The 23,429-nt window shown below is 41.9% G+C and overlaps 2 protein-coding genes across 2 annotated transcripts; one reads left to right on the forward strand and one right to left on the reverse strand.

The window, feature by feature from the left end:
* Positions 1 to 42: 42 nt before the first annotated feature.
* Positions 43 to 19,095, forward strand: ogdhl (oxoglutarate dehydrogenase L). Its single transcript, XM_040001611.1, has 23 exons — positions 43 to 1,899; positions 2,498 to 2,710; positions 3,089 to 3,259; positions 4,100 to 4,202; positions 6,979 to 7,094; positions 7,189 to 7,343; positions 7,899 to 8,045; positions 8,131 to 8,221; positions 8,305 to 8,484; positions 8,827 to 8,955; positions 9,109 to 9,288; positions 9,372 to 9,524; positions 10,139 to 10,241; positions 10,376 to 10,504; positions 11,384 to 11,534; positions 14,993 to 15,120; positions 15,199 to 15,377; positions 15,474 to 15,545; positions 16,123 to 16,248; positions 17,070 to 17,142; positions 17,240 to 17,403; positions 17,493 to 17,647; positions 17,745 to 19,095. The coding sequence occupies exons 2-23, from the start codon at positions 2,498 to 2,500 to the stop codon at positions 17,857 to 17,859; spliced, it is 3,033 nt and encodes a 1,010-aa protein (XP_039857545.1). The 5' UTR covers positions 43 to 1,899; the 3' UTR covers positions 17,860 to 19,095.
* A 1,042-nt stretch (positions 19,096 to 20,137) lies between these two features.
* Positions 20,138 to 20,715, reverse strand: cunh10orf53 (chromosome unknown C10orf53 homolog). Its single transcript, XM_040001626.1, has 3 exons — positions 20,595 to 20,715; positions 20,349 to 20,468; positions 20,138 to 20,218 (listed from the first exon to the last, which is right to left on the reverse strand). The coding sequence occupies exons 1-3, from the start codon at positions 20,686 to 20,688 to the stop codon at positions 20,154 to 20,156; spliced, it is 279 nt and encodes a 92-aa protein (XP_039857560.1). The 5' UTR covers positions 20,689 to 20,715; the 3' UTR covers positions 20,138 to 20,153.
* Between the last annotated feature and the right edge of the window lie 2,714 nt (positions 20,716 to 23,429).

Consider the following 23,429-nt stretch of genomic DNA (forward strand, 5'->3'; position numbering starts at 1 on the left):
CAGGCGCAATGATTGAACCGAAAATTCTTTAAAGAGGTCGTTCTGTAGTGTAACATTATGTAGTTTCTATACATCAGGGTAATGTAATTATCCATCAAAAATAACAGATTTTGCTGCAATCTCGGGGCTTCGTCCAGTTTGGAACAGTGTCTTGGCACTGCACTTCACTGTCACTTAATTTCATGAAATCATACATTATTTAATCATCTGATTGATTTTTGTGATAGCACGTGTACCTAGGGCTTTCAGAAAAATTAAATTCCGCCTTCATACATGCTGTATTAGATGAATTAGGGCTCCTAAATAACCTCATGACGTGGACTTCCATAAATGGTGTGTAGGCTTGGCTGGGGTAAGTGGATTACACATTATCTGCTTCTTCTGCTCTTTGTACTGAGCCCTGCATTGACCAAACAAGCTGCGGACTCACGCATAAAGTTAATTTGGTTAAGCAGATCTAACTGTCGATGTGAGCGTGGGTTACCTGGATGTGAACATTATTCAGGTTGCTGGTGCCTGCTGGATTTAATCAAACAACACTAAACATTGACTGAATTTGGCAGGCTGATCCTGCAAATGAATAACCTTAGTCAACAGAAATGGTGATATATTAAGACTGTTTTGTTTTCTTCTCTTTTCCCTTTTTTAATTAATCTTTATATATCACTAGAAATGGGTGTTTATGGAATATTCACTCCTTTCTGATTTTCACCACTGCAGACACAGACAGCCGCTCCGGTTTTGCCCAGTGTAGTGATGTAATCATTCTAAACGGGAAGTTATTTAACATCGAGCTTGTAATGTTACCCAGCGGCACAGGTCGTTTCATCAATGAACATTAATAATAACGTGCCAAAAATCAACTGGTCTTCACTCCATCTCCGTCAGGCGGCAAAATCACTGCAACAAAATGGCATTTCAGTTCATAATTGCCTGACCCTGCAAAGTCCGGGTCACCTGCAGAGCAGCAGCAAACTCAAATGTTAAGCTAATGCAAATAATAGAAAAAAAGGAAAAAACTCTCAGGAGACACTGAGCCTTATTGCTGGTTGAGAATTATTGATACATTGTTATATGAAGTGTGTTAAGAAACAGACATTTTCGTGTCATTAAAAGGAGCTTAAAACAACAAAACGGGGATGCTGTGATTAGCGATGCTCTGATATTTAGACCTACCCTGTTCTGTCTGCTTGATCCTCTTGCGGCTAGTGCTCACTCCATTATCCCCCTTTCAGTGGTGTGTTTGTCATGATTGATAATACTGTTCCTTCTGTGGCAGCAAGTATGAAAGATGAAAATCCAGATGAGGACGAGAGCGGGGTTAGAAATGGGGAAGGAAAGAGGGTGGAGGGAGGGAGAAGGGGTGGGAAGGAGGGCCAATTATTTTATTGTTTAACCCACTCAAGGTAGAAGCCCATCAATCTGAAAGCCCTTGATCAAATGACTCGTGTTCAGCCTTTATAAAAGTTTAATTGGTTTATGTAATTAACACTGACATATGTGTGATGCATCTTAGAAAGAAAAATTACTTGGGTGGATGTTAACCGTGTGCCTGAAGTGACAGGATTGAGGAAAGTTCTCTGATTATAAAATTGAGTTCACAGCACAAACACAAGAACTAATAGGGTTGCTATATATATGCTATATATGTTTATTTGATTACATCTATTTGTTTTTAATTATCTTTTTTAAATCCTCTGTATGAACAGATATTTTAGGTCGCTACCTAGGCACCTTTGGGTGCAGCAAGTTGTCTCTGTGCGGAGAAGCGTCACCTGACACCGAGGGGGCGTGCCGAGCAGCTGCTCTTGTCCTCGGATCTGTGTCACCTTCATTGATACCTGTCCCACTTGCACCTTTCGGCGATGAGAGTAAAGCCAAAGAACAGTGCAGTCTAAGGTAAAGGCACTTTATAGAAATAAAAGGCAGGTGACATTTTAACCCTGTATATTTTTGTTCCGTGTTGCGCTTGAGCAGTGTCAGGGACGAGCGGAGATTATGAGGATTTATTTTGGTGAGGGATTAGAGGTCCGAAAGTGGAACAGTCGCAGAATGAAATATAAAATGTTTTGATACTGATGCCTGCGATGTTGAGTGAAGGAAACAAAAAAGATCATGCAGGAAAAAGGTGAGGAAGAATGTAGCAGTCGGTCACATACTGCAGCACTTAGTGGAGCGTCATACGGGCTGTTCGCGTTTTGCAGCTGCACACGTTCTACGCAGAAACGGACTGTTCCTTCAGGCTGATCTCAGTGAAACTCAGTGCAAACTGTTAAAGCCACCCTGTGTTGCAAACACAGTCCCTTTAGGTGTGATTTGCGCTTTTCCCAAACACAGATGAGTATCACTCTATCTGGGATTTTTACAAAAATGTCCCATTCCGTTTGCGGTAAAAAATTCATCTCTAGATGTGCAATGTTCACATTCCTGCATGGTATGTCTGTCTTAACCTTTAGTGTTATCTTAGTTTTTTTTATTTTTTTTTATTTATTTTTAGATGAGTCAGTTTCGGGTATTAGCTGGTGTGCTGAAAGGTGGAGGGAGCCCCTTGCTTCGATGGCGTGCGGGGGGGCTGACCTGGCGCTGCTGGGCTCATCCAAAGAGAGGCTGCTCCTCTAGGACTGATCCTCTTCCAGCAGTGGTCAGCAACTCCAGCTATGTGGAGGAGATGTATTTGGCATGGCTGGATGACCATAAAAACGTCCACGAGGTAACAATGTGTAGCATAAACTGCATCTTAAGTTACACAGAAAAAGGTCGGTTGAATATACCTTTCCATAAATGAAAATTTAAAGAGAAAACTATGACACCTAGAGAATTTGTGCAGAAGTTACTCAAATTGCAAGCTGGTGCCAGTGCTGGTCCTGAAATACAGCTGAATATCCCTGACCTTACTAAGGTTTTTCTTGTTAAATTATGTTATTCTTAGTTCAGCTGCCTGGGGCAACTGATGTAGTTGCGTTGTCCTGGATTCTCATCCAGCTTTTCCCTATTCTGTCACCCGTGTCCAAGCATTCACTAGTCACTGAATAATCATGTTACATATACCAGCGTTCCTTTGATGGATCTGTCTTTCTCTCTGCTGTAGTCTTGGGACAGTTTCTTCCGTAACATCCAGGCCTCCGGTCCATCTGGCGAGGCGGATGAGAGACGGCCCTCTGCTCTGCTGCAGGGCCGAGTGTTGTCCCACTCACTAGACGTGGCAGAGAAAGTGGTGGAGGACCACCTGGCTGTGCACACCCTCATTAGAGCTTACCAGGTAGGCCACACTCACCTGGCACAGCTGTGAGGATAACACACACACACACACACACACACACACACACACACACACACACACACACACACACACACACACATATAGATATACAGACATTTAATTTTGATGTGATGCTGATTTATGATATAATTAAGTCACATCTCATAGCCATCCATTTAAATCTTAAGGCAGTGTCTGTGTATGGAATTAAGATGTCATCCATCTCGAGCTGCAACTGACTATTTGCATCTCTGACGAGTATGTGAAAAATACATCAAACAGACTCCGCTTGGACTTGGAGAAGCAGATGCAATTGGCAAAGAAAGCTGTTTGTGCTGCGTGTCCTTGTATTAAAAGGAATATACAACTTGTTTGTCACTGCACGAGGTTATGCAAATTGCAAGATTAACTCCAACCTACTTACCCTGACTGCTTTTTGAAAATGGAAAAATCAAAGAGACTACTTAAACAAAGCAGGTGGTAACATTTCCACTCGCCCTCGAATTAATTCAAGGAACTATCCAAGGGATTTATTAAATTCAGTCTTTTGGCAAAGCCGTCATTTTTATTCCCAGCTTGTTGCAGTCCTGGTGGAAATGTTTATGTCTGCGTGTGTACACAGACATAAAAGCTCTCCCAGGAGTATCTTTTCTCTGAAAGGTTGACCTATAACTGAGTGTTAGCTTATTCTCCAGCTGTTCATACTCAGTTTGATGATGGAAACCAAATTGCTTATTATTTTTTTCTGCCTGTCAGATTCTCTCATTTATTTTTTTTTAAATCTAATTCTCTATCTTTTCTTCACCCCCACTGCACATTTCCATCTGTCTCTCTGTTTAGATCCGTGGTCACCATGTTGCTCAGTTAGACCCTTTAGGAATCCTGGATGCTGACCACGACTCTTTCGTTCCGTCCGACCTGATCACCACTATTGATAAATTAGGTGAGATGCTTTCTTTTAGTCATTTGAGTCATGTCTGATTTAGGCTTTGAAGAGGAAGTTGTATGGGACTCCTTGTTTTAGACCCCATCTGATGAAATATATATGGATTTAACCCTGAGCCTGTATATATGCTGATGAGTATCCTACTATAGAAATCTTCCCTTGTATTTAACTCTAAAGATGCTTCCCATGTTTTAGGATTTCAGTCTCAAAAGCTTAATTTTGCCTTGCTTATGGTGACAATATTGTATTTGTCTGTTTCTTGGACCGTATTTCAACATTTTTGTATTTTTTACAGTAGATACATGTACAGCTTCACTTACATTAAAGATCAAGGGTTGTATAACTGATCACACTGATGAGTGGATGTGGTTTTTCAGTACAAAGCACCTATCACATCCTCTATCAAGTCTGTATACTGGTTGGTCAGCCTGATGCTGTCATTAATCTCAGGCTGAGCTCTTGTCATTCTCCATTTCATTTAGCGAACTGAGGGTCGGAGGATGTGGGATGGCCACAGAAAGCGATCGAAGTCTACAGGAATAGATAGTAAGGAGGAGAGAGAGCGAGTGAGAGGGAGGAAAAGAGAGACGTTGTTTCTGTTGGCTGGTGTTATCAGTGATCAGTGAGAGTCATGACATAGCATCGCATTATGTATGATCACCAGGGCTATAGTTCCCTAATGAAAGCTAATGACAGCCTCCATGGCCCCTTATTTGGTCAGCTGATTGTACACAAGTCTATTCTTGGCCCCCTTTGTCTTTGCTGTGTTCCTAATATGATTTGCACCTGTCTCCTCTTATGTTTGCCAGTAATCTTGAGCTTGACCAGCCCTCTCAGGTGGGTTTTGTTACCACAGAACCTTATTGTACCTGTATGTGGGGGCACTACATCCATGGGCCCTTCTACATTACTATCTATAAATTAATAGTGTATTATTGTTTATTTTCTAATCAATTTTTTGAAGTCTTTGCCATCAAACCAATCATCTCAGATGAAACTTCTGAAGTTTGTCAGTTAATTCTTAGCAAGCCATGCTGGAGGGGGCTCTGCAATCTCATTTAGACCAGCTAATCATTATTTTCATTAGCAATTAATCATTTGCTTATTATATTTCGATAGATCAATTAATCATTTCATTTATAAAATGTGAAAAATGGGCACTACAATTCCCCATAGGCTGATAGGATGTCTTTAGATTGCTTGTTTTGACTGACTAGCAGTCCTAAACCCAAGCATATTTAATTAGCATTAGCATGACTTGGATACAATTAGAAAATCATTACTAATGCATTAATGTGCTTGAATGGTTGATAATTGGATTTAACAATAAATGATTGTATAGTTTTTCAGTTTGTTTTAATTGTTGAATAATTCATTACCATGACTACGTCATAAGCTGTAATATATACACCTAACTGAGATATGCGCCACATACCTTCTTGCTCAGTCGTTCCATCTAACATCCTTTGTTTGCCTCTTTTCAATCACAGTTACAATATTTTAGAGGAGTAGTAGTTTCTTCCTTTAATGTATCAACCATTGTTGCAATTATTTTTTTCAATCACGGTGGAGATCCTGTTCCCCTTCACCTTAACCCGTTGAAACTTCTGCCCTGAACTGAAACCAGTGCCTGTCTTGCTTCTTTTAATGACTACACCAGCTGAGTAGTGATACATTGAGATGTAAGATAAACATGCACCTGAAAAGACAGAGATTATAAAAGGAGGTGAAAAAAATACACAGGAATAGGGTAAGCCTTTCTGTGTGAAGTTTGCATCTTCTCCCCATGTATGTGTGGGTTTTCTCTGGGCACTCCTGCATGAATGTTTTTCTGTCTCTATGTGTTAGCCCTGCAACAGATTAGAAATCTGTCCAGGGTGTACCCAGAGTTTTGCCATGTAACGATTGGGATAATAGGCTTCAGTACCCCCAAAGCCCCCCCACCCTGAATTGGATAGGCGGAAAACAGATGGATGGATGGTTCTTTGGTTTTTACCTTACTCACACCGTGAGACACAAAACCTTTGGGTGTTGCACATCCAGCATAAAAATCTGCCAAATAATACATGCAGAGCTACCTGCTGTGGCAACCCCTTGTGAATAAGTGATAGCTGAAAGTAGCTCACATTGCTCACACAAGATCATCTTTTCTGTTTCTTTCTTTGTCTTCTGAGTTGTTTATGTATTTATAGCTTTCACATATGTACATGCAACTTCACACACATATACATTCAATCTTTAACTTTAGTATAAGAGTACCTCGTAAATATTAAAACTTAAATATTGTCATTTTTTTTACATTTAAAAACAAAGAAAAAAAGACTGTTTTTTTTAAATTCAACTAGTCTCACCACAGCAACAAGATAAATTTATGGAATCAGACACTTTAAATATGTATTTGTATAGTTTTTTTGGGTCGCTTTACTACGATTTCTTCTTACATGATATTAAAAAATTGGGAGGACTTTAATTCTTCCAATAAACTGAAAATTGATCTGAAAATTGATCAATACTCAATTGCCAGGTCATTGATTAATCCTTTCTTAATCCCTGTTGAAAACCATTATAGGGTATAGGCCTTTGTCTGCAGTGACGTGGGACACAAATTGTAATAGATTCATTTGATTAAATGAAACCAACTTAAATCTTAATTTTGGGTGGAAAGTATTTTGTTTAAGCTTGGAGTATGTGCTCAAAGTGAGTCAGTAAATTATATCTTGTGCCTTTCTTAAGAGTCTTAATTAGATATTTGTTTCATGTGGTTTTGTTTTAGGTTTATATGGTCTTGATGAGTCTGACTTGGATAGAAGCTTCCAGCTGCCCCACACCACCTTCATCGGTGGACAAGAGACTACCCTTCCACTTAGAGAAATCATACGCAGACTAGAGGTATTTGTACATACGTGTCTCCGATGAACAGGAGAAGCTGTCGTGCTGTTTCCTTTCTGTGCATTTCTTTTACTTTGCAACTTTTTGCTTTCAGGCATCCTACTGCGGTCACATAGGGGTTGAATTTATGTTCATTAATAATGTGAACCAGTGTCAGTGGATTCGTCAGAAGTTCGAGACTCCGGGAATCATGCAGTTCACTAGTGCTGAGAAGAGAACCCTGCTAGCGCGCCTGATCAGATCCACACGGTCAGCAGTGAATAAACAAATTCACACTGTGGTGACAGCGCAATACCTCACCTTTAGCTATAGCTCACAACACTGACTCACATAACATAAACAAAATAGGAAGTTAACACACCCTATTCTTCATGTGAGCTCATTTTTATCTTTAATAAATTAGCTCATAAGTCACTGCAGGGTCCTTAAAATGATCTCGCTAGGGTGAATATATGTCTTATTGTATCCTTGCTTGTTTTATTCTGTTGTCACTGTCCTGTTCTGATGACAAACACACACACACACACACACACACACACACACACACACACACACACACACACACACACACACACACACACACACACACACACTGGTAGTGAGATGCATTTTCTAAATGCTTCAGTACAAGGTGTTTAAGGCATCATAGTATTATTCTAAAAATAAATTACTGTAATGGAGCATATGCTATCATCAGTCAGAACCAGTATATTTTGTATAACCAGCTGTTCACAGCTACCTGTTAGTAGCACAAGCATCTGTGGTCCATATATGGAATCTGTTAAGATCTGTTATTGTGTCTAGGTTTGAGGACTTCCTGGCGAGAAAGTGGTCATCGGAGAAACGTTTTGGTCTGGAAGGCTGCGAAGTTCTCATTCCTGCTCTTAAAACCATCATTGACAAGTCAAGCGCAGCAGGGATCGACAGCGTAATCATGGGGATGCCACATCGGTAATGTGCATTTCCTATTTCTTACATCAGTCTTTTTTAAAGTCTTTTCCTTCTGTTTATATATATTTATAAACTGTACTTTCAGGGGTCGACTGAACGTCTTGGCTAATGTGATCCGTAAGGACCTGGATCAGATCTTTTGTCAGTTTGACCCCAAATTAGAGGCTGCTGATGAGGTGATATGTGGAAAACTCTCAGAGAAAATAAGTCTGGACTTACAGCCGATGCTTTATTCAGTCTCCATCTTTTATGCATGTAGGGTTCGGGTGATGTCAAATACCACCTGGGGATGTACCACGAGAGGATTAACCGTGAGACTGACAAGAACATCACGCTGTCACTCGTGGCAAACCCCTCACACCTCGAGGCAGTGGATCCAGTGGTTCAGGGAAAGACCAAAGCAGAGCAGTTCTACAGAGGAGACACTCAAGGAAAGAAGGTAACCCTTATTGTACCAGATACAGCATTGTGCAACAGTGTTCAGCCACCCTTTATTTATTTATACTTTATACTAGTAAACCCCTGTGCTATGTGTGGGTCTTCATTTGAGACATAGAGCCCGTGAGTGACATCTCTACAGTATATACATATCCATATATATTTTATACAAATCCCACAGTCTCATATATTTGTATATTTAAACATTCAATACCTCCACATAGCACAGAGGTTTATTAGTATAAAGAAATGACGGGTAGCTCAAGACTTTTGCACAATACTTTTACTGTCTAAAAAAATGATAGCAAAATGCTTCCTTTAAGCCTATAATGTGATTTTTAAGGTGATGTCTATTTTGATGCACGGCGATGCTGCTTTTGCGGGACAAGGAGTTGTTTATGAGACGTTCCATTTGAGTGAACTCCCCTCTTATACCACAAATGGTACAATCCATGTGGTGGTCAACAACCAGGTATTGGAACTTTGGCATCACTTAAGTACAATCTCACTTATTAAAAAATATCTGGAAAATAATTTGTCTGTCTCCTGTTGTCTGTGTGTTAAATTGTATTACATAAAATGAAGCAAAATTAGTGTACCAATTTTGGCATGTGGTTGTTGTCAGATTGGCTTCACTACAGATCCTCGAGTGGCCCGCTCATCTCCTTACCCCACTGACGTGGCTCGGGTTGTCAATGCGCCCATCTTCCATGTGAATGCGGACGATCCCGAGGCTGTCATGTATGTGTGCCGTGTAGCTGCAGAGTGGAGGGCCACATTCAACAAGGATGTCGTCATTGACCTGGTCAGCCGCAGCCGAGTCTAAATAGATTAACAGCTTCTTACGTGTGTGTAGCAGTTTTGTTTTTAAAGTGTCTGTTTTTGCAGGTTTGTTACAGACGTTTTGGCCATAATGAAATGGATGAGCCCATGTTCACCCAGCCGCTGATGTACAAACAGATCCATCGGCAGGAGCATGTGCTGAAAAAGTACTCTGAAAAACTCATTGCTGAGGGAGTGGTGACACTGCAGGAATTTGAGGTTTGTGATCTAGTAGTGTTTTCTCTTGTTAAATATACTGTATATTGCTGCTGCTGCTACTGTATGCAGTTTTATTTGGTATATCACCATCTGCTGGGGTATGTGCATTAAATCACACTTAGATATTACCCTAGCCTTCAACTAAATATGTTATGCTAGCACAGCTGTATTTGAGTTTCAATTTACTGCCTCACTTCAGTCATCTAGCCTCACAATCCCTCACATAGAGTATATATTGCCCAGTGAAGTTAAAGTATGCGGTTCTGTCGCCATTCAGTGCAATTGCAGAGGTTTTTCATCCACAACAGAAACTTTGACCATAACATCCATTCTGATTTTTTTTTTTTTATATCACATGGCAGAGTAATACTACAGCTCCTTCCTTCTGGCTTTTGATGGACACTGCTTTCTGTTGTGAGGCCTGCTATTTGGACTCACACTCCATTTATAATATATAGCAAAGGCACGAATGCTTCTGGAGACTTTTCCCCTCTATCTCTCTATATTACTGCTGCACACTGTTTAGGCTAGTCAGCTGAAGGTCTGTGATTAAAGCAAACTTTAGTTAGCATTAGGGAAATTGTAGCATTTATTATTACAAAATGTATTTGCAGGAAGAAGTTGCAAAATATGACAAAATATGTGAGGAGGCATACACCAGCTCTAAAGATGAAAAGATCTTACACATTCGACACTGGCTCGACTCCCCTTGGCCAGGTAAATTATCCACTTAGAAACAAAAAGTGAGTTAACCATGAAAATTATAGTTAGTTTTTAAGTTAATGTTTTATTTACTGTTTTTGTGAGTAATTTCTGTTTCCCCGATGGAGTGATTGTGTTGCTTTCTGCAGATTTTTTCACAGCGCAGGGAGAGCCCAAGAGCATGAGCTGCCTCCCTACAGGACTGGACGAGGAGGTTCTGCAGCACATTGGGCAGATAGCCAGCTCAGTGCCTCTGGAAGGTTTTAACATCCACCCTGGTGAGTCTGGTTGCTTTATGCCAGAGAACAAAGCAGTGAGACAGAGGATCAGTCATAGTAGTGGTGGTAGCAGTAACATTGATATACTGTGGAATATATATGCACAGTGACAGGGCCAAGTTTTGAAACCTCTGTAAGCCACTGTGCCATGTCTTGCATGGTTGAGGTAAACCTAGTAAAGCAATTGGTTTTCAAATTGTTGTTAATAGACAAAACAAAGAACCAGTGATACAGTTTAATGGTAAAAAAAAAAAATTAGCTTGTTTTTGTACTGTTTATTTAAATTAATAAAGGGATTTAAATAATTTGTAAAGCCTTACACCCTGTTGTTATTTACATTTTACAAAGTATTGGAGATTTTGGAAAGGTGGTCATAAACACTTGTGAGTGTAATGTTTTTAAATTACACAAATCTACATAACACATCCTTTCCAAAATTCAGAACTGGAAAGCTCATGTAACAAAAAAGCTAAAGAATTATTGAGACTGTAACATTTTTTAAAAAATTCTATTTACAGCACAGTCCATCCATTTAATACCATTCATATTTGTTTTATCCAAGTTACTGGCTGGCAGGCCGGAGCCTCTTTTACCTGCCATAAGGTGAGAGCCGACATATGCTATAGACACGTCGCCAGTCTGTTGTAGGGCTAACACAAAAAAGAAACATTTACACCTATGGCCAACTTAAGAATCTCCAATGGATTGTGCGATTAACATGTAAACCCCACACAAAAAAGCCCCAGTTAGCCTCAAATTCAGGACCTTTCTGCTGCGAGGTGACAGTGTTAACCATCACACCGCTCTTCCATCCACACAACACAATATTTTTAGTCATATGTGTCTTTTGCCTGTGTGTTTGTGTGTTCGGTTCTACAGGTGTGTCCCGTATCCTGCGTGGTCGAGCTGACCTAGTGAAGAGTCGTCAGATGGACTGGGCTCTAGGAGAGTACATAGCCTTTGGCTCCCTCCTGAAAGATGGCATACATGTACGACTGAGCGGGCAAGATGTTGAACGAGGAACCTTTAGGTGAGCCTGTGAGGAGTCACTCCCAGAAAGTTGATTCTATTTATCTGAATGTAGCATTTTCAGTGGGAGGAAAAACACGTGCTGAAAAAGTACTTTGAAAAACTCACTGCTGAGGGAGTGACTGAAAATGCTACGTCAGGATGAACAGAATGAACTTTCTGGGATTTCCTTACCTGGTTGATTGAGCATGCATCAAGATGTAAAAAGTCACTGTCTGAATTTTTTAAATTGTCACGTTTGTCTTGGGAGGAGCTCACCATGCTGCAAAGGTCTGTTACAGAGCTCTGCGCAATTGTGCAAAAGACGTTTAGGTATATTAACTTTTGCTATATAGATTTTTGTAGATGGGTAGTCCTCATAAACACAACTGTCCTCTAACTAAATTAGCTTGCATGCTTAATTAAGAAGAATAAGGAGCACCGTTCATTATTTTGAACATCTTCATTTTTTAGATATAGTTCTTGAATTGTTAAAGTGTACTACATATCTTTAAAGATCCATCATATTTCATTGTCAACATTTCTAAGTAGTGTTAAAGGGTAAATGGCACTCTCTGACAGATAGTAAATTAAGTAAGCAGGGGTGTGGGAAGAGTGGCATAGCGAGTTTGCCAGACAAAAGACGTCAGTGCAGTCTCCTGGGAACGCTGAAGCCCACATGGTGTTGTCATGGTATAGAGGGAACGAGTGACACATGAACAAAACCAGCCTCCCTTGCTCTGTGCCTGTCTCGTCTGTCCCCTATCATTTCTCTACCAGCTCATCTTCACTGACACTCCCCATCTCAGTTTACAGCGACATACATCACGCTAACTAACCAGAGGCTACAGGGCTTTTTCTTTTTGCTTCGCATTTACCAATGACATCTATGTCTCCCAACCCGATGTCCCCTTCAGCAATGCAATTCACCTAGTTGGGGAAAAAATTACCCCAGTCAAATGTTGGATCCACTCTCAGCTATGTATCACCTGTTAATCCCCGATCAGTTTTTTGTATTTGCTCTCCTGCCTGTAATTTACCTCACAGCTTTTTTCTTCCTCTTACCTACACTGTTTTTTTTTTTTTTTTATCCCCCACTAGTCTGGTTCCTTTCATAGTGTTTAGGAGCTGAGCATATTGGCATGTTACAGTTGAGTGGGCCTGCTTGCGTTTCTGTGATGTACGTAACAGCGTGGACTAATAGATTCAGTCGTTGTGTTTGGATAGGTTGCATGCGCTTCAGCGTGCGCCCCTTTCCCTGACTAATGGGGCCCCCTGGCAGAGGAACTGTGTGTGTTTTTGTGAGTGTGTGTGAAAATAAAGTGAATAAATGTAGGCATGCTGTTTATGAGGCAATTAAGAGAGAGCTCTCTTAAAAGTTTTTTTTCCCTTTGTGGATTGGGTGCAAACAAATTGTGAAAAATGAAATGTGAAATTATGTGTGCTACCTTAATTAATACAATAGATGCTGTTGTTATTTCATAAGCATATTTCTTGAAGAGAAAATGTATCTTCTCCAAATGTAGATTAAGGATCAAGCAAGACAATTATGCAGTACATTTGGAGCCCTCATTAGCCCATAATTATGGACAATACTATTTAAAAGATTACTATCATGATAATCTAGTCTTCATGGAGGAACTATATTGCATTTGGCACAATGATTTGGGTTATTTCCTGCAGTTATTCTGCCTTAATATTACATAACATCCATCACTCTGTGTGTGTGTGCGTGTGTGTGTGTGAGTTTGTGTGAGAGAGTATATGCATGTGTGTAGATGTCATGAAAGTGATCTTAAAGGGGTCTAAGTGACTGTCTGAGCGTTCTGGATTTGAAGGATGATTCCTTAGTGGGACTGAGCGGACTGGCAAAACTTGTTAAGATTTGGGTCTTTGCTCACATCCACTCTTGTTGAGCTTCATACTGACAGAAGATCGCTAGAGAGGAAAGTGCCTTTATGAGCTAGGAACACAGGCTTCAATGCTTGCAGTGCATCTCCTGGATTAAAGACCTTTGAACATTTCCTTGGAAGAGTGCTGTTTTCACCACAATCACTAAAGACAGCATAAACCTACTGGCACTACCTGCTATTAGCAGTTGGGCTCCCTTGAACCTCTTTTGGTCTTCAGAACAGCCTTAATTCTTCATGTTATAGGTTCAACAGAGTGCTGGAAATATTCCTTGCAGATTTTGAGCCATATTGACATGATGGAGTCACACATTTACTGCAGCTCTGGTCACCGTGGAGTAATTCTCAGTTGGTTCTAAGGACCCTTAAAGTGTACCCCCCAAAAATATCCCCCACACCATTACACCACCATCAGCAACAGCCTGAACTGTTGATACAAGGCAGGGTGGAACCATGCCAGTTTCTGAACCTGCCATCCAAATGTTACAGTAGAAATTATAACTCATCAGACCCAGAAACATTTTTCCAGTCTTCTATTGTCCAGTGTTGGTGAGTCCGTGTAGGAGAGAACCTCAGTTTCCCTGTTCTTAGCTGGCGGGAGTGCCACTTGGTGTGTTCTTCTGCTGCTGTATGTGTTTTGAATTCAGAGATGCTCTTCTGCATGCCATAGATTGTACCAAGTGGTTATTTGATAAGTTGCCCTTATCTCCCTATCAGCTTGAAGGAGCCTGGCCATCCTCCTCTGACCTCTGGCATCAACAAGACGTTTTCACCCTTAGAACGTCTTTTCCTCTCACTGGATATTTTCTCTCTTTTCTATCATTTTCTGTAAAACCAAGGGGTGATTTGTGGGAAAATCCCAGCAGATCAGCGTCGATTTGAAATACTCAGATTAACCTATCTGGCACCGAAAACCCTGTTCAAGGTCATTTAAATCACATTTCTATATGTTCTTGCAAATTGTCATTTAATTTTCATTCTTCCTTTTGTAGATACTAAACAAGTTAATAATTTTGCTTTACAGATAAAAGCAATATTAATCACCAATTTAAAAATATATGTTACTATTACTTTTTAAAAAAAAATATATGGGCCATAGCCTCTTAAATTGATGCATTCATTTTAGCAGTGTGAGATACTCAGTTAGAAAAAACATTGTTTCATTAATTTATTATTTAAATGTAAATGTTTTTATGTTTCACACAGAAGTGCCTAACTCGGTACAACAGTGGTGTTTTTAGTCAAGCTGGCGGCATGGATCTGTTTTCTGTATTTATTTACTTTTTTGTTAGTCTCTCACTCCCTTTGGTCCTGAGTAAAAATCCCCATAACTGCTAAATGGGTGACTTTTCCTTATAATTAATAATGTTAGCATGCTAAACTAAGGGAAACAAGGTGAACACTGTAATGCTATCATTCTAAAAACTAGCCCAGCTTGTTAGCATGTTGATTTCAGTCTTTAACTGAAAGCACAGCTGGTGAATGGACTGCTTCAAAGGGTGTCTTCTAATCTTGTTTTCTGTTTGAGTCCTTACCGTTCTGGCTCAGTTTCACATCTTCTGTTTTGTAGTCACCGTCATCATGTTCTACATGACCAAGAGGTTGACAAACGTATCTGTGTTCCCATGAACCACCTGTGGGAGAACCAGGCATCTTACACTGTCTGCAACAGCTCCTTATCAGAGTATGGAGTTGTAGGTAAGACTAGACTATAAGCAGCTGAATATCATGCTGAGGATATTTGGTTGTTCTGAATAATCATGTCTATGACTTCAGGTTTTGAGCTTGGCTTTGCCATGGCTAACCCAAATGCTTTGATCCTCTGGGAGGCCCAGTTTGGAGACTTTCACAATACAGCCCAGTGTATCATTGACCAGTTTATTAGCTCAGGACAGGCCAAGTGGGTTCGCAATAATGGCATTGTCCTACTGCTGCCACATGGAATGGAAGGAATGGTGAGATCATGTTAGAATTTGGACACTGCTGGGTTATTTGTCACAATTCATCATGTATTTTGTGCGTATTTATTGTTTGTCTTGATTTGTCCTTAGGGTCCAGAGCATTCATCAGCTCGGCCTGAACGCTTCCTGCAAATGACCAAAGATGATCCAGATCACATCCCTGTATGTTCACATGCAGTAGGAGTGGTTTCCTCTTCTTAATGCCGTGATTTATTTCAGATCATTTCTAGTCTATCATTTATTTCTCTGAACATTGCACTGCGATTAGCATTCTTTACCTTCCTGCTTTACTGGCTGTGCTGACATCATAGCTACTTAGGTGATTGCTTAAGTGATGATTGCCCATTTCTGTAGAGCTGAAAAGTCTCTTCATCATGGCCTCTAAGTGTTGGTATTCAGCAGCAGTTCAGGTCCCCAGTGACCAGTTGCTGCGAGGGAACATAAAAGAGGGAACATAGCGGAGGCTGTATCAGCAGAAGCTTACCAGATTCATCTTCAGATGGGGTTATTGATTGAACTATTAGTGAGGATTAACATTCACTGTCCTCTGTGTACTGTACTTGTGTGTGTGTGTGTGTGTGTGTATGCAGGGGAGAGATACAGTGCACTCACGCAATTATGTGCTCTATCTTCTGCCCACTTATGAGAAGTGGCATTGTCGCCACAAGATAGAACTAAAATTTCTTTTTTCAAAGTCATTACCTTTAGAGTTAATATCATTTATTTAATTTCCATGAAGGAATTCACCGGAGACTTTGAAGTCCAGCAGCTGTATGACTGTAACTGGATTGTGGTCAACTGCTCCACTCCTGCTAACTACTGTCACGTGCTCAGGCGACAGATTTTGCTGCCATTCAGAAAACCGGTAAAGTGTGACATCATCATTACTACAGTATGGTTTCTTTATGTCTCACTTAGGTTGCTTTTGTGCTTGTCATATAGTACTTTAAATAAAAAAAAAAAAAAAAAAAAGATCAGATCAGAGCTTTCAAATCACACATCACGTATAAACCACTTTTTTCTCTGATGATAAATCGAGAGCACACCTGATATTTCCTGCAGAATATTTTGTTTTCTTTGGGTCATTTTTGTTACACGACTGAAATCAAAATCTTAGTTGGGAAAGTGTGAGATGTGATGTTTCTATTATAAGAGGCTCAGTTTGACGATATTCATAATTCGGTCTATATGTTCCTGCACTTAAAAAAAAGAAAGTAGAATTAGCTCAGCTCTAAAGTTTCAAAGTGTAAAGCATTTGTCTTTTCTTTTTTCTATATGCTCTTTTTTGTCTCACAGTTTTCAGGCACAGTGAATGTCTTAACTGATCCCCTGTTGTACATAAATGCGATGCTTTGCGAAGCGTGAGAAAATTAGTTCCAGAGCAAATTAGGGAGGAAGCCTACAGGGGATAATATTGTTGGTTTTTTATGGAAAAACTTCGAAGTTCTGGACTTGGTCGACCGAGCACAAAGGGTTTTATTTATTTGATTGTTAAAGAATTGTTTTGTTTTCCCAGTGCTGATGTTGCGTGCTATATGTTGGTAATAAATTAGCGTGAAAAAAGAGATAAAAACTTTTTTCCTCTGGAGTTTTTTCAGCGCACACAATGAAGATACGGCTGACAGGATAAATCTGTTGTTTGTCAGTGACGGAAACTTTTTCCCTTTTCTTCTCCCCTTCAAACAGCTGATCATTTTCACTCCTAAATCTCTGCTCAGGCATCCGGACGCAAGGTCAGGTTTTGATGACCTTGCCAAAGGTAGAGCTTTACCTTTAAGCGTGACATAACTTTTAATGTTTTATGTGTGTATTTATTTGCATTTATTACTAATGTTCAATATGCATTATGTTTGCAGGCACTAAATTTAAGAGACTGATTCCTGATGAGGGCCCTGCAAGTCAAAGCCCAGGCCAAGTAAAGAGGGTTATCTTCTGCGCAGGCAAAGTCTACTATGAACTAGCTAAGGAGAGGAAGCAGCAAAATTTGGACAGAGATGTTGCCATAATCAGGCTTGAACAGGTTTTTAGTTCTTCTTCTCTGATTTTAAAATGAGACTGACACTGTGTGGTCATTTCTTCATCGGTCATTTTTTGGTCTCCAACTCTCAGATCTCTCCTTTCCCGTTTGACCTGGTCAGTGAAGAGGTGGAGAAATACGCCAACGCTGAGCTCGTCTGGTGTCAGGAGGAGCACAAGAACATGGGTTACTATGATTATGTCCGACCACGCTTCCTCACAGTGGTTGCCAACAAGAAACCCATTTGGTAAGAATGTTTATTTATCATCTCACTTCTAGTTAGAGAACTAGCCAAAGCATTTGAGCTCTTGTTGCAGGTGATAAACCTTACGTGTTTGTTTCAGGTATGTGGGACGAGATCCTGCGGCTGCACCGGCGACAGGAAACAAATCTACTCACCTCAATGAGCTGAGGAAGTTTATGGACACTGCTTTCAACATGAGCTCCTTCCAAGACTGAAACTTGTAAAGGAGAAGGTCATTTCATTGTTTTGATGTGGCTTAGTCTTAGGTTGAGGGTCATTAAAAACCTATCTCTACACAATTGTTTAAGAATAAAAAGTTCCTTATGAACATTAAGCATAAGCACTAAGCCACAGAATGGTCAATCCTGCATCTTCTGTTGTGTGGTAGAGTGTAGTACACCAGTATTGTTCACACAGCCACGCAGAACTGTGACAATCATTATTGGAGTGGTTTTACTACTTCAAATATTCTTTTTCTGTTATGCTGAATACTACTAAATAACTATTTTGATATTTATTTTGATTGTAGCTATGAAACACACCCAAAACACCCCAGAGGTACACTTTAACAATAACTATGAATCACATGTCACAGGTATGAAAACTGTGCTGAAACTTAACACATCAGTAGATTTTATAGCCTGTTATTGTTTGGCTACCTTAGCTGTTTGTGAAGGAGTGTGTATTTATTGTCACACATCACTTCACCAGGAGACATGAGCCAGCTGGCACAGAGACTTGCAGCCATGTTTTCTACTTAGGACATAAGGCTCAGCTTTTTCTTCTGAAGCGCTGGGACACGCACACACATAAACAAAGAACAGCCTTGGATGCTCAGAGAGCAATATTGATGCATGGTTGTCACATTAAAATCCCCAGATATCAAACACAAATGATATTAGAAAAGCTCCTTAAAATTATACTTCTTGTCTAGCTGCGCTGTAGTTTACCTTTCCAACGTAGAGCTGGGAGATTTAACCAGTAATGCAGAAACATAGTTTTGCATATTTAGTGATTTAAAAGAGGTTTATACATGACTGTTTAGTAAATAGGGAAAGAGCCACATATTCATGTGGGAGCTGAAATATGTGCTCAACATGATATAACTGCACCTACAGGGAATAATTCGAATATGCAATAAATATGTGTTAATAAATGAATGACCTGGCATACATACAACAGTTTGAATTGATGAGTAAAGTTACAGGTCATCTGTTAATCTATGATGGGTTGAAATAGGATTTTGCTCACTGACACAAATGATTTAATGATCCTGGAGCTATTTTGTAATTGTTTTCAGATTTTGTGTGTCCTTAATTTTCTATTAATTCCATAAATGTGTCTTTAAAAATATGTGGGCTGTCCTGTCATGTGAACCAAATATAGATGAACGCAATATCAAGCAGTGGCATGGAGGTTTTAATTAAAATGTAGGCTTTATATCACTGAAACTCTGCCTATCTTAGTGATTTAAATTCCTATGCAAATCTGTAATTAAAGAAATTACAATGGAATTTCGATCGAAGCCACAAAATTCTAATGGATTATGGCCATAAACCCAAAATGTTTTGTCTATACCCAAATCTAAGGAAGAGTCCAAAGAGATTGTTAGTGAGGTAAAGGTCAGGAGGAACATGTCGGGTGACCTTTTTTTTTTTTTTTTTTTGACAAATCATATTAACGTAACTTTGCTTTATGCTCACGCCATAATTTTAGAATCACTGCAGTAGAATGAATGTGGACAATTTTGGGAGCCTTGTTGGACTGACCAGTTTGGCCAGTTGATAATTGTCAGTCTGTTAATGGTTAAACCCATAAACAGCAGGGCAATCTACACTCACCGAGTGCAGTGTGGTCATAAAGTGATGAACATGATCAGCAACAACACTCATGCAGGTTGTCTCATGGGCCCAAGTGTAGAACTCAAGAAAATATCCCCCACCATTACACTGCCACAAGACAGCACAGACTCATGCTTTCATATTCTGACCTTACCATTAGAAATTGAGACTCATAAGACCAGGCAACTTTTTCCAATCTTCTGTTTATCAATGTTGGTGAGCCCGTTTGAACTGTAGCCTCATTTTCCTGTTCCTAGCTGAAAGAAGTGACACCTGGTACGTTCTTATGCAGCTGTAGCCCATCTACAGCTTTAATGCTTTAAATGTTGTGCATTCAGAGGCCCTTTTCTGCATACCTCAGTTGTAATGGCTGGTTATTCGAGTTAGAGTAATCTTCCTATCGAATCGAAGCAGGCTGGCCATTCTCCTCAGACCTCTAGAATTGACAAAACATTTTCACCCAGATAAATATTAGTCACTGAATATTACGTCTTTTCCAGAGCATTCTCTGTAAATGTAAAGATAGTTGTGCAGGAAAATCTCACATAACAAGAAGTTAAACATGTGAACCTAATAAATTGACCGGTGTTTATAAATGAATCCATACAGTGGTGTAATTGCATAATATGTACAGTTTTTAATTGCATTTTTAAAATATGGGTTTATTTTCAGTAAGCACTCTCCACTGCAGCAACAGCCTCTCTGCAAACAGGATCCAGTTTTCCATCTCCGCCTTTGGGGAAAACCAAAAACCAAAATGTTTTCAGACTGAGTGACGTCATCACGACCTATCACTTTAAGTTGATTTGTAGCTCCACGTTAATCCCACAAACCTTACATGTATCCCAGTCAACCAAACTTACCAAACTCCAGATCTTTTATGTTACAGGTGAAAACGACCTCCCCGCTGACCACGAGCTCCACAATATTCCACTCGCGTGTTTCTTCCAAAACGCACAGGTGCCCGCGCGCTCTCAGAGCGGCTGCAGACATATTGGATCGGTCATTAAAACAAAACAAAACAAAACAAAAGTTTTATAACACGGACGAAGGCAGATGACAAGCATGACATGCATGAATCTCAATAAAGCTGGATATATGAGACAGACCCTGGAGACCCTGGAGGCGGAAGGTCCTGTGTTGTATTACTCCGCTGGATTTATAAGGTCCGTAGCAAAGTGTGACCCGCGCATTTGCTGGCATTGTTTGTTGTGTGTCACCTGGGTAACTGATTCAATATTTTTTTTTTTTTTTTTTTTTTTTGCCTGTCCCGTTTGGCTCTTTTGCCATCAGAATTATTGTCTAAAGGCAAAGAAAGATGCCCAACGGATTTACTTTACCAAATTGACCATCCCAGCCTTGCCATAATGGTCCATTTGATTCACCTTTTATTGTTTATTTTATTTTCACTTGCTGAATACGGGACAGACTTGACTGGAGGAAAGAGGGGGAGAAAGAAAGAGGGAAAGAGAAACAGCTGAGAAGAGGGACGGGGGAGAAGGGCAAAAAACAAAAACCAACAGAATGAGCAGCAAAAAAAAAAAAAAAGAAAAGAAAAAAAAATGCATATATCGATCACCTGTTGAGAAAGAAAAAAGAAAACAAGCAGAAGAGAACAAGAGTAATAGAATAAACAACATCACAATGATATATGGGAATATGACAGTAAATACTAAATATTAAACATTATTGTGCAGCACATAAGATCAACAGAACACAGTGTGCTTTGAGGTAGGAGCCAAAAAGGGTGTAGTTTGTGGGTGTGATCACCCGTGTGTACACCTGTGAGCATGGACGCGCTTGTTTTTAAAAGGTTCCTTCATGTAATGATCTGCTAGAGGGTGTGGTGGGGCCACAGCCCCGTCCTCCAGGGCATGAAGCAGGTATGGAGGAGATCAAAACTCCAGACATCCAGAGGCCCCCAGAACACAAGAGACCAAGGAAGACCAACAGAGGGGCAGCCGCGCCACTGTCCCAGAAAGAGCTGAGGAGAGTCCCAGATGAGGGCTCACTCAGCAGCCGCGGAGCAGAAGCCAGGGGGAGTTGCAGTGACGCGCCCGTGAGCTCCGCCGGCAGCCAGCCGTGCCTGAGTGACCGAGCCCCAGGCCGAGAGGCCGGGGGCACCCCACCTCCGAAGTGGCCCGAGCGAGCCCCAGGCTCCAGGCCCCGATAAGCGGCCGCCAAGGAGTGAGCTGGTGTGTACCTGGACGCCCATCCCCAGACACAAAGAACCACCAACGCACCGATATCTGAGGGAGTCCGCCACTGGCAGGGGAAGTGGTGGTGGGGGGGAGATAGACCTCCAAACCTTGGAGGGCCTGAGATGTCCCCAGAGAGGTGGCGTCTGATACCCAACCTGACATATAGACACAGACATACAGGCACACACAGACACAAACATCCATTCCCACCCTCATGCTCTCATATGCACTTACTCCACACTCAACCAACGTGGAGACAGACATGAAGAGACGCTGTACACACGATCACACTCCCCAAGCGTACTCTACGAACCGGGTCTAGGTACCCTTGCCCCTGGAGGGGGGAACTGCACCCAGACCCAGGTGGTGTTACCCTTTTCCCTGCGGTGGGGAGAGGCAGACCGCCCCGACTCCGCAGCAGCAGGGAGGCCCCACACTCCAGACCGCAGTCGGACAGCCAACTCCTCCTCCTAGCCCCCCCGCTCCAGCAGGCCGCAGAGAATGGGGGTGAGAGAAGACTCCAAACCTCCATCCACCCGCTCATTGTAGTGTTGATGCATGTGTGTTCTAAGGTGCATTTAAAACCCAGGAGGGCATGGAGCTACCTGCCAGAGAGCAGCAGGTAAGCGCATAGTCCCTCCTGCTAGCCCTCAATGTCTACGTGTATTTAAAATTGAGAGGTGGGCAACGACGCCAGGGGTGAGGTGTACACCCTGATGGTCTTTTGGAGTCCGTGTAGCGTGCCCACCCCCAAGATCCTATATGTATGTGTAATGAGAGTGTGAGTAATGTGAATGTCTAAGTTGTGGGATAAAATTGAGGCAGAGGCAGCCAGAAGGGGACAGAGGGGGGGGGGGGGCCTCCTCTGCACCCTGGTGACATACCCCTACTCCAAGGCCCTGCATGTGTGGGTGGTTGTGGTGGAGCGGGAAGAGGGAGGCAGCTGGAGATGGGGAGGGAAGGAAGGGAGGGGCAAGTGACCCCTCCCTGGGGCCAGCTCCCCCGCTGACCCCAGTAGGCACCCCCATACTCCACGACCCGCCAGGGAAAGGGGGCCCAGGCCCATCCAGACCGGGGCCCAGTGCAGCAGCGCCTCCCAGCCCCACAGAGCTGGGACAGTCCACCCAACCCCACCACAGAGAAAACTGCACCCACCCCACCATCCACTCATCTTCCAGACTACATAAGACAATAGACGCCCAGGCTGAGATCTTCCTCCACCTCTCCTGTATCTCCCCTTCCTGCAGAGAGAGTTCCTGAAGAGAGGAAAGCTCCTGCAAGATGTGACAATCTCCCCCACCAGTTGAAGAGCCCCCCAGGTGGCTCGACGCACCGGCGGCACCCTGCGCCAGGGCTGGGCCCCCATGCACCCACCCGCTCACAACCCCGGCAACACACCAACCAGGACCCAAGCCCCCGAGGCCCGGCCAGGGCCCCAGCCCAGAGACGGAACGCCCCCAGAACCTCACGCCCATCCTGGACCCACCCAGGGGCAGCCAGGCTACCAGGTCAGTAACCCACGTCCGTCAGCACAGACCCTCCCCTAGCCCCGCTGCATGCAGCCACGAGGAAACCGTCACCTGAGAGCCAACAGAGCCCCTAACCGGACATGACCGCTACCCCGGGTTGAGCCCCCCAAGGAAGATGCCTCCGGGGAACCTCAACCTAAGCCTGTCCCTACCCCCACACCAATCACAACAGTGAAGGCGGGACCAAACTAAGACCCCCCCACCCCCACTAGGT

The sequence above is a fragment of the Simochromis diagramma genome, unplaced genomic scaffold, assembly GCF_900408965.1.
Source record: "Simochromis diagramma unplaced genomic scaffold, fSimDia1.1 OVJJ01000421.1, whole genome shotgun sequence".
Taxonomy (NCBI): domain Eukaryota; kingdom Metazoa; phylum Chordata; class Actinopteri; order Cichliformes; family Cichlidae; genus Simochromis; species Simochromis diagramma.